This window comes from Harpegnathos saltator, unplaced genomic scaffold, assembly GCF_003227715.2.
Source record: "Harpegnathos saltator strain DR-91 unplaced genomic scaffold, Hsal_v8.6 scaffold749, whole genome shotgun sequence".
Lineage (NCBI taxonomy): Eukaryota > Metazoa > Arthropoda > Insecta > Hymenoptera > Formicidae > Harpegnathos > Harpegnathos saltator.
The window spans coordinates 1-11,741 of record NW_020230592.1 but is presented as its reverse complement, the minus strand read 5'-3'; the positions used below and the strand labels follow the sequence as shown (position 1 = coordinate 11,741).

General features: G+C 40.5%; 1 protein-coding gene across 1 annotated transcript; it reads left to right on the top strand.

The window, feature by feature from the left end:
* Window positions 1–4,496: 4,496 nt before the first annotated feature.
* Window positions 4,497–7,953, top strand: LOC105186769 (UPF0769 protein C21orf59 homolog; the record flags this gene model as incomplete). The annotated part of the gene is made up of 4 exons (XM_025306018.1): window positions 4,497–4,638; window positions 6,068–6,153; window positions 6,261–6,431; window positions 7,651–7,953. Coding segments are annotated over exons 1-4 (681 nt in total), but the record flags the coding sequence as incomplete, so codon positions are not given.
* Window positions 7,954–11,741: the final 3,788 nt, after the last annotated feature.

Sequence of the window (11,741 nt, the reverse complement as noted above, 5' to 3'; positions counted from 1 at the left end):
GTTCATATCTCCGCTTCTACTGGGAATTGAGAGTCGAGATTTATGGTGAGAATAGGGTTGATACAGGACTATATTGAGGCAAAAGCGCGTTCCTGTATCTTGAGCCGTTTAGGAGATACCGAAGGTTACATTTTTAAATTTTAAGTTAATTTTAATTGAAATTTGAATTTAAATGTTCATATCTCCGCTTCTACTGGGAATTGAGAGTCGAGATTTATGGTGAGAATAGGGTTGATACAGGACTATATTGAGGCAAAAGCGCGTTCCTGTATCTTGAGCCGTTTAGGAGATACCGAAGGTTACATTTTTAAATTTTAAGTTAATTTTAATTGAAATTTGAATTTAAATGTTCATATCTCCGCTTCTACTGGGAATTGAGAGTCGAGATTTATGGTGAGAATAGGGTTGATACAGGACTATATTGAGGCAAAAGCGCGTTCCTGTATCTTGAGCCGTTTAGGAGATACCGAAGTTACATTTTTAAATTTTAAGTTAATTTTAATTGAAATTTGAATTTAAATGTTCATATCTCCGCTTCTACTGGGAATTGAGAGTCGAGATTTATGGTGAGAATAGGGTTGATACAGGACTATATTGAGGCAAAAGCGCGTTCCTGTATCTTGAGCCGTTTAGGAGATACCGAAGGTTACATTTTTAAAATTTTAAGTTAATTTTAATTGAAATTTGAATTTAAATGTTCATATCTCCGCTTCTACTGGGAATTGAGAGTCGAGATTTATGGTGAGAATAGGGTTGATACAGGACTATATTGAGGCGAAAGTGCGTTCCTGTATCTTGAGCCATTTAGGAGATACCGAAGGTTACATTTTTAAATTTTAAGTTAATTTTAATTGAAATTTGAATTTAAATGTTCATATCTCCGCTTCTACTGGGAATTGAGAGTCGAGATTTATGGTGAGAATAGGGTTGATACAGGACTATATTGAGGCAAAAGCGCGTTCCTGTATCTTGAGCCGTTTTGGAGATACCGAAGGTTACATTTTTAAATTTTAAGTTAATTTTAATTGAAATTGAATTTAAATGTTCATATCTCCGCTTCTACTGGGAATTGAGAGTCGAGATTTATGGTGAGAATAGGGTTGATACAGGACTATATTGAGGCAAAAGTGCGTTCCTGTATCTTGAGCCCTTTAGGAGATACCGAAGGTTACATTTTTAAATTTTAAGTTAATTTTAATTGAAATTTGAATTTAAATGTTCATATCTCCGCTTCTACTGGGAATTGAGAGTCGAGATTTATGGTGAGAATAGGGTTGATACAGGACTATATTGAGGCAAAAGCGCGTTCCTGTATCTTGAGCCGTTTAGGAGATACCGAAGGTTACATTTTTAAATTTTAAGTTAATTTTAATTGAAATTTGAATTAAAATGTTCATATCTCCGCTTCTACTGGGAATTGAGAGTCGAGATTTATGGTGAGAATAGGGTTGATACAGGACTATATTGAGGCAAAAGCGCGTTCCTGTATCTTGAGCCGTTTAGGAGATACCGAAGGTTACATTTTTAAATTTTAAGTTAATTTTAATTGAAATTTGAATTTAAATGTTCATATCTCCGCTTCTACTGGGAATTGAGAGTCGAGATTTATGGTGAGAATAGGGCTGATACAGGACTATATTGAGGCAAAAGCGCGTTCCTGTATCTTGAGCCGTTTAGGAGATACCGAAGGTTACATTTCTAAATTTTAAGTTAATTTTAATTGAAATTTGAATTTAAATGTTCATATCTCCGCTTCTACTGGGAATTGAGAGTCGAGATTTATGGTGAGAATAGGGTTGATACAGGACTATATTGAGGCGAAAGCGCGTTCCTGTATCTTGAGCCGTTTAGGAGATACCGAAGGTTACATTTTTAAATTTTAAGTTAATTTTAATTGAAATTTGAATTTAAATGTTCATATCTCCGCTTCTACTGGGAATTGAGAGTCGAGATTTATGGTGAGAATGGGGTTGATACAGGACTATATTGAGGCAAAAGCGCGTTCTTGTATCTTGAGCCGTTTAGGAGATACCGAAGGTTACATTTTTAAATTTTAAGTTAATTTTAATTGAAATTTGAATTTAAATGTTCATATCTCCGCTTCTACTGGGAATTGAGAGTCGAGATTTATGGTGAGAATAGGGTTGCTACAGGACTATATTGAGGCAAAAGCGCGTTCCTGTATCTTGAGCCGTTTAGGAGACACCGAAGGTTACATTTTTAAATTTTAAGTTAATTTTAATTGAAATTTGAATTTAAATGTTCATATCTCCGCTTCTACTGGGAATTGAGAGTCGAGATTTATGGTGAGAATAGGGTTGATACAGGACTATATTGAGGCAAAAGCGCGTTCCTGTATCTTGAGCCGTTTAGGAGATACCGAAGGTTACATTTTTAAATTTTAAGTTAATTTTAATTGAAATTTGAATTTAAATGTTCATATCTCCGCTTCTACTGGGAATTGAGAGTCGAGATTTATGGTGAGAATAGGGTTGACACAGGACTATATTGAGGCAAAAGCGCGTTCCTGTATCTTGAGCCGTTTAGGAGATACCGAAGGTTACATTTTTAAATTTTAAGTTAATTTTAATGGAAATTTGAATTTAAATGTTCATATCTCCGCTTCTACTGGGAATTGAGAGTCGAGATTTATGGTGAGAATAGGGTTGATACAGGACTATATTGAGGCAAAAGCGCGTTCCTGTATCTTGAGCCGTTTAGGAGATACCGAAGGTTACATTTTTTAATTTTAAGTTAATTTTAATTGAAATTTGAATTTAAATGTTCATATCTCCGCTTCTACTGGGAATTGAGAGTCGAGATTTATGGTGAGAATAGGGTTGATACAGGACTATATTGAGGCAAAAGCGCGTTCCTGTATCTTGAGCCGTTTAGGAGATACCGAAGGTTACATTTTTAAATTTTACGTTAATTTTAATTGAAATTTGAATTTAAATGTTCATATCTCCGCTTCTACTGGGAATTGAGAGTCGAAATTTATGGTGGGGATAGGGTTGATACAGGACTATATTGAGGCAAAAGCGCGTTCCTGTATCTTGAGCCGTTTAGGTGATATCGAAGGTTACATTTTTAAATTTTACGTTAATTTAATTGAAATTTGAATTTAAATGTTCATATCTCCGCTTCTACTGGGAATTGAGAGTCGAAATTTATGGTGGGGATAGGGTTGATACAGGACTATATTGAGGCAAAAGCGCGTTCCTGTATCTTGAGCCGTTTAGGAGATACCGAAGTTACATTTTTTAATTTTAAGATTTCATAATTTACAGTTCGAAATTGCTGACCCATTCATTTGGTTTACAGAACAATGGCAAAGCGAACCTGCAATGCATATCAATGCGGTCACCGTTTCACACATTACCACACGTTAGAAAAATATAAGATGTAAAATGTTGATCTTTTTGTCATAAATATGTCCCTCAATGTCTAAAGATTCGTATAAACCGAATACCATTACAATAAATTACTCGGTTTCAAAACTACACTATTTAATATGACGCGATTCCTGTTTGCATATTTTTCCGAAAAAGGACCGCTGAGCTGTTGTAAAGCCCGTGTCGCACTACGGATTGAAGATCAAGGATTGCGGATTGAAGATTAGATTTCGACAAATCAACGAACTTCGGTTTCGATTTGCTTTATTCCGATTGGTCAAATTTCAATCTTCAATCCGCAATCCTTGATCTTCAATCCGTAGTATGACACGGGCTTAAGGTAGAGGCAATCCGCGAGATGGCTCCGAGTGCAAAGGCTTAAAGAAATAATAATACGCAAGGCACCGAGTTTCCGAGTCTGCCGTTTGCTGCCGAATTAAAAACCTATAAATTGAACGAGAGCCTACTTAAAATGCTAATTCCCATTTTTAGCACGGCACTTTTCAAAATCGACGGAGTTAGAATCGCGAGTTATATCACACCGCCCGTCTCTTCTCGTCATGTTTGAATGAAGAGGCAGAGATTAAGATTAAGATTAAGATTGAGGGTGTCAGCTTTCGGAACAGCCTACAAGCAGCAATCTAAGGCTGATTGTGAGTATAGCTGAACTGAAAAGGCGGCGCACGCAGGACGCGTCTCGGACAGGACGTCGCAGGCGCGGTGACGAGGACAACATCGATTACTCGCGATACGAAGCGCGCCGGGTTCCGGCTCGCGGTCGAAATACTAACGCGAGAAATCCATTAGCGATCATCTCTCTTCGGGGCGCACCCGCGGCTCGTAATAGCAGCGTGTAATAAGAAGTCGAGGCCCGAGTTTATGAACCCATCCATCCTCAGCGCTGTGTGATATTAGTCACACGTCGCGCGCGGATAATAATTATACGGACTCATACTTGACCAGGGGAGCGCTCGCCCTCTCGTATTCGCCCACTCCCTCTCTCTCCCCTCTCTCCTCTCTCCCTCTCTCCCTCTCTCTCTCTCTCTCGTTTCTCATGTGAGCGTTTCTCTCTTGCCCTCTGCACGAAAAATAGAGATCGAGGAGCTGGCCAAGCACGGCCCGATGCTACCCCCTGACATTATGGGTCTCACGGACGAGCAGGTCCAAGAGCTCAAACTCAAGGACGAATGGGCTGACAGGTGCGTGCCCATGGGCGGCTGGACTTTCAACAAAGACCAGATCGGTAGGTGAAGTAGAGTACGGAGAGTAATAACAGATTTTTTACGCGGGACGCGAGCGCCTTGTAATAATCGAAAATGACGTGTACCAGGCGAGGCAATAACTATTACCGCCGTGAGTGATCCTCCAAATATGAGAGTGGGAGAAAAATGTGTCTAACAGAAATTACACGTTGCAGGAACGGGGGGATCGTCCTACGGCGATACTCGCGCTTTTTTCTCTCGACGGCAATATATCTCAATGGCGGGATGTTTAAGGTGGTAATAGTTATCGCCTCGCCTTGTGCGTAACGCGAGGTCATTCGGGATAAGAAACGAGTACTAGCGCGATGTTTCATTAATCCTTTGACGCCTACTATGGTAATTATAGTTACCAGAAACGCATTTAAGAATCCACAACTTAATCAAAAAAGGAGATATTTTCGTTTTCTTTGCATCACTGTAAAGGTGAATTCTTCTTCGAAAAATAGTATATAGATTGGTATATATCATATAATAGATTGTATGTAGATTCGGTTTAGTCTGTTCTTAGTTCAGTTTTAATGATAACATGTTTTTGTCAAATTCCAAGTAGACATAGTTATAGCATTGTTACTGACATCTAGAAGTGCACTATAAATGAATAGATTGTATCTGTTATAATTTTATACATTTGGAAGTTTTCTCAGATGCAAAATGTGAAATTAAAAGAATACAGAAATTCAAAATGACGAATCCAATACGGTGGACACGAACATCAAGGAACCAACCTATTTTCGTGAAACCTGGTGACCTACAGTTTTTTTATGCAGCGAAAAATGAAGGACGATTGACTGTCTAAATGGTGATCTATAAGATATTCTTCTGAAATATTAAGCTTGACGCTCTGAATGATAAACTTCACTCACGAATATAGTAAAGTTTCAGCTCAACAAATGTCAAGCTGACTTTCAGAGTTATGTCGTATAGATTACCCTTCATTTTTCTCCGCATAGGTGCTCATTTCGTATATGCTTTTAGGATCCAAGTCATATCTACCAATAAACAAAAAACGAACGATAAAAAAACCAAACTAACGAAACCAACAAACGAAAAGCGGAAACTTCTGTACTCATTTATTATATCCCATTGCGGGTAAATAAAGATCAGGTTCTGAATATGAGTTTTATGTTTCGAGGAATTTTTCCAACCATTAGTATGATATAAAATTATTAAAACTAAAAAAAGAAATTTAACCGATCAGGCGTATTTTTCGCTTCTGGGAGTAGTTTCTGCTTGGGAAGGTAGTTTTTCGTAGATATAAAATTCTGATATTTTCTTTTGTTATCACTACTTACAGTCTCAGTTCAAAAAAACTCAAATCTTATTCTTAAAACACTTATAAAAAAGTCTGGCGTTAAAGGGTTAACGTGACGCGTGGAGGAGGGTCACAAGCTTCAGTGCTCTTGTCCGCAGGTCGTAGGAACGGCAGGCAGCCCAACGAGAAGATGCAGGAAGTGCTGAAGAGAACCATCGAAGACGCGCGTGCTATGACGTCAAAAGTAAATGCAACTCAATCCGTTACATTTCGTGTTTCTTGCTTTTTTTTCTCTCAACAACGCACTCTCAATTCGTGCATCCTCGTGACACTCCTTTGCTTGCTCCGCAGAAATTAGTGCAGCAGGAGAAGCTGGTCACACAGAAGACGGTCCAAGAGGCTCTGGACATACTAAGAGGTGCTGTGACGATTGTTTATCCGATGGGGCTTCCGCCGCACGATGTGATACGTCAGGAATTTGAGAATACTGAGGATCTCTCCGGCACTCAGGCGTCCCTCGAGGTATACATGTGTCTAAAAATTGGACTCACGTTAGAAAAAGAAGCCTGATATATTTTCACAAGTGCAAAGATTTCCAAAGACATTTTGACTTATCGAGCGCTTTTTAAACGTCTGAAGAATTACACTTCTTCGCTCCGAAATATGCAGAGATATATACAGTCTGTTCAACAAGAAAACGTTGGTGATAATCTGAAAAGAATAAAGGATAAAGTCAAGTGATTTTTTTTAAACGAAAATAGAAGATTTTTAGTAATGCGCAATTACCTAATAGTTGATCCAGACGCTTTCATTATCAATTATTGCTTGGCACCGTTTTTGCATATTTTTGACCAGATTTTCAGCGTGTTCTGGTAAAGAACGCCATATTGTTTTTATTTTTATGCACAGTTGCTTAAAAGTGAAGACACGCTTTCCTTTAAGTTTCATCTTAAGGTATGACCACACCATATTTTCGATGAGATTTGCGTCTGGAGAGAATACCGACCAATCCATCATACGTAGTTATGTCATTTTTTAACTTTTCTGACAGCAGTGGTTTTTTCGTGGTGGACCGAAATGTGGCGATGCCGCATCATTTTTATGCAGGCGGCTTCTGATTATTAAGCGAGTATTAAGCTGAGTATTAAGCGAGATATGTTGACCTTTTGGCGGAGTTTTACTTGGGCCTAACGCAGGGTGAGACTGGGATTCGTTTGAAAAAGACACAAGATCGCTTTGTTCTCCTTCGGAGTCGTTGTATGAGACAGCACCCTTCCTGGCAGGTCGTCAACATTTCCAGCAGTTTTAAATCTATTTACTCACTTCCTTACGAAAGCCTCTGACTTTCTAATTGCTCTAGCAGTTGTCGCGATTGTTAATTTTGCAGTTGTTAATTTTGGTCCTTTAGTCCTTTAGAATGGTTAATAAGAAAACCCGCCTCCTGACGCTTCAAATATTTTACATTTATTTTTAAAAATAATGTTTACTTTTAATGACTACTCGATGCAACTTTTTGATGTATACTGCGCAAAAGAAGTTAGATTCAAGATTCAAACGGTATAAGGTAGATGGTGCTACTATGATTTTCTACAAAAATATCACCAACGCTTTCTTGTTGAACAGACTGTAAAAGAAACGCAAGCTTCTTTCAAATATTTACGTTACTCGCGAAGGTATGAAGTCGCAGATTGCGAGGATCGACGACATCGTCGACGCTTGAGAATACACTCACCTTTCGCAGGTAATCGACGAGCAACTGGCTCAGCTGTGGTTTTCCGGCAAGGAGTTAACACCGGGGAAGAAGATGAAGGATTTCCTCGGTAATAACGAGAAGACCAAGATAATCGCGAAGCTGCAGAAGAGAGGATCCGGTAGACCGGCGAGGGAGCCGTTAATGTCGGAAGACGAGCGGAAACAATTGATGTTGCACGCGTATCGCCGTCAGGAACAGCTCAAGGTAAGTGGCTTTGCATGCGCGCCGATTAGGAATGGGCGATGCTGGAATCGGCGTCCGAATAAACGATTCAGAAAATTTGATCTCTCCGTAAGTCTCCGTTAATATCTGCTAAATTATCATTACTAATAATATTCAATGAGGCGTTTGTATGTAAATTTATTACAAGAGATCAAGAGAGACTCCCTCTCTTCTTCTCTCTCGTCCGCGTTACTTGAAAATGAGAGGTCCTTCAGTTCGTCCTCGGTTCAGTCGTACTATTCGAAACGAAAAATCGTTGTCCGGCTTGCCATCGAGTTGTACTACGGCCTTGGTTTGGCGGTAGAAACAACGCAGGCTCCCAGAGTGGAAATTATCCAGCTAATTTGGTGATTTGATTATTTTGTCGAGTGATCGAAATAATCCGTCGGCCATTTTCTCCGGTCGGATCGTATTCGCGTGAGTGTCCAGTGAATCATCGCACATATTCTGTCTTGAATTGAAGTTACGTGATTAATACGTTGCTCATTAAACTTAAGGATAAAAATTAAATGAGAATATTGCGATTATCCAGTATGAAATACGAATTTTTCGATAAATACTTCTTCATGGAGCTTCGAGAGCTTCGAGGAAACGACGGTAAGTAGATATTGCGACATCGAGGTAGAGTCAAAAACCTGTTTGCATCTCGATATTCTCAATTAATCCTTTGAGTTGGATAGTATTTTGTAGGATTAAGGTACAATCGAAATCTCGACTCACGTTTTAGCTGAGGAATTTGCACTTTGAGGTGATCGAATCCGCTGAAACGTAACGAACAATTTACCGCCATCAAGCGGTAGTCGCGAAAAGACCCGTCTAGCGGGTTTGAATCTACGGCAGTAGATACAGCAGTGCTAGTACGGCCCAACGGCGGATCAGAGGGATTTCATTTCCGAACAGTATAATTCAACGATACGACAAGCTTCTCTCTAATAGCGTCGGTCGGAAAAATGTTCGTCTCCGTTTACCAACAAGCAATAAATTCTCTTCACTCGACAAAAATTTAAATATTATTGAAGGACAAAAATCCGCTGCAAGGAGCAACATCCGAAACAAGTTCGAAGACGATTGAAACAATTGATCTGCAGTTCCACATGTCCTGTAAAGTTTTTAGCAACGACAGTTAATAACATCACATTGGCGAAAGATTATTGACAACGGATCTAATAAGTAGAATTTATTAAAAATATCAAACAGATCTTTCGACGAAAGAGAAAGAGAGGGCGAAAACCGATTCACCAATTCCGCATCGCTCATTTCTTGCATCATCGATGAGGATTTCCACCTCATTGATTGATTCGTTCAAGGGACTTAGTATGCTTCTAATTATCTCACGGAAAGCAGAATGTAGGCAGTCGAGAAAGTATGCGTCAATGTGCTTCGCAAACTTGATCAACGAGAGGTGGTCTCGCGTTCGAAAGCGACGCGCTCTGCTTTACCGTCGAATACTCGTTTGAAAATCGATAGGCACTCGCGAGTGACAAACAGAGAGAAAGAATAATATGAGAACCTTCTCGATGATGCGGTCATTCTCCCTCGTTCGACAGAAACTATTTCCAACTATTTCGCTCGACGCGCGTATATCGCGGGGACGTATATTTCGGAAGAATTACAAAACGGATCGATTCGACTAGCCGCGAGGCGCTCCGGAGCGAGAACGCGCCTCTAAGTCCTTCCCATTGATCCACGTGCTTAGAAAAAGATAGTACATGCTTATCGATTGCACGCGTGTCCTCTGCACGCCCTGTTCAAGGTAGGGTCGCTCATTTCAGAAACAGTCGGCGCGGTTGTTTAAGCCGATACGGATCTTTCGGGCCATCTTACGCCGACACGTGCCTTCTTCGCCTGCATATTTTCTCTCGCGCCGGCCGAATAATCCCGGCCGCCTCCCAAGCGTTAGACGAATGTGCACGCTATTTTGCCGTTCGGCAATCTAAACGCGATCACACTTGGAGACGACACATTATTTAGGAGACAATACATTAGACGAAAGGGAAAAAACACGTTGCGCGACGTGATATCTATTTTGGGGGCGCAACGTGAAAGCAAAGTTTCCACAGATGAGAGAATTTCCATAAGCTATTTCCACAGTCTTTTTCTTAACGTCGAGAGAGTTTTTGTGGGGTGCACGAATATCTCTCTCTCTCTCTCTCTCTCTCTCTCTCTCTCTCCCTCTCTCTCTCTCTCTCTCTCAAATAGCAACAGGTTTACATCGGTCTTTGAAAAATTTCACCCGCTCGGATGGTCAAAGTGGTATTTCGCCGAAGGTTAGCCGACCAAATTGCCTGGCAAAGATTTCCCTTTGCTTCTTTTCCCGTCATTTTTTTTTTTGAAGAAACTACAAACCTGATCAGGCGCGTAAAAAGTATCTTGTGGTAAAAGTTGATAAGACTCAGGGGATGCAGAGAGTGCGCAGTCTATCTGACAAAGACTACCGGATTTCTCTTCTATTTCACTAGAAAAATATGAAAAGATGAATAATTGAATGAATATATTTGTACAATAAAACATCCAACTGCATATTTTCGTTGATTTTAATCGATTATATTTCTGTGGTGTGGTTGGACCGAGTCTCCAGTCTTCAATATCGACTGGAAATTTTCGCTCGACGACTCGAAACGGAGAATTCAGTTTATGTGAATGAGAAATCATCGGAGTCCGAGTGACTCAGCGATCAGCCTATTTTTCGGGTGAAATATCGAAATTAAAAGAAATCAGCAAATAACCCGATCACGCTGCCGCGTATTCGCAGTATCAGGAGAAATGTCACCCACCACCATTTAGCCTCTACGGACGCTAGCAATTCCTTGTTTTATCGAAGTTATCGATCACGCGTCGCTCGACAGAATAGAGACTAACGCGCCGTTTCATTAGTCCGCGAGAGTAATTGCTTGCGAATAATTTGTGTGCGAGCGTCTGCCCTGAAAAGAAAGGCGTATTCTCATTAGGCATCTTCAGTTTGTCTCGCCACGTGGGAAATTGCGTCTGATGAATCTTTATTGGATGTCTGTTTGTCTCCCTCGGAAAACCAAAGCGGATATACGCCTTATATGGCACGACCAGCATTCGTCGGTCAGGTTTTCCCTCGCCGAGGAATGAAAGTCAAATTTCTCTACCGCGTCGTTCCGGTCTCTCGATGGAATTTCTCTGGAATTTCTCGTAAATTTTCGAAGACTCCGGAGGACTCTCTCGATGGTTTTCCGATCGTTATACCCACTGAAAGGAAATACGTTTACGGCGTCACAGGCGACGCGATAAGCACGATCCACTTTCCCGGCGCGTTGTACTTCACGGTTACGCAGAAAACAAATGTCATTTGCAACATTTCACACGAATATAACTTGTTGTCGCGTACAAACGTAACAAGCGGCACGTGCAACGTGTTGATATCGAACCGGCAATTTTCCAGCGATGAATTAATAACCAGAGATGAAAGGACGTGTTTTTTATTCTTACGTATTTACGAGCCGCGGCAGTCCCATGAGCCGAATAATTTCCCTTTTGTTCTTCGTGACGCGCGATTCTCTCGTGATCGTATCGTGATCGTTCGCCGATCAGCCGTGACCTGTGATACGCGGTCGAGTGACCGATGTCTCGGTTAAAAGCTTCCGTTACTTACGTCGCGTGTACTTTACTTTCGTCTAAGGCTCGCCACTAAATCGTATCGAGCAGCAAACATTGCGCGATCGTGTCGATGCCTAAATGAGAGACATCTCTCGTCCCTCGTATCTCGTTTCTTAATTTCACTGTCCCGTTTAATGTAAAGTTTACGATGCCGTTCAATTCCATGAATTCTGTTAATATTACGATAATGTTCACAATGTTGGCCCAGCGTACTCGTCATAAACAGCCATTTT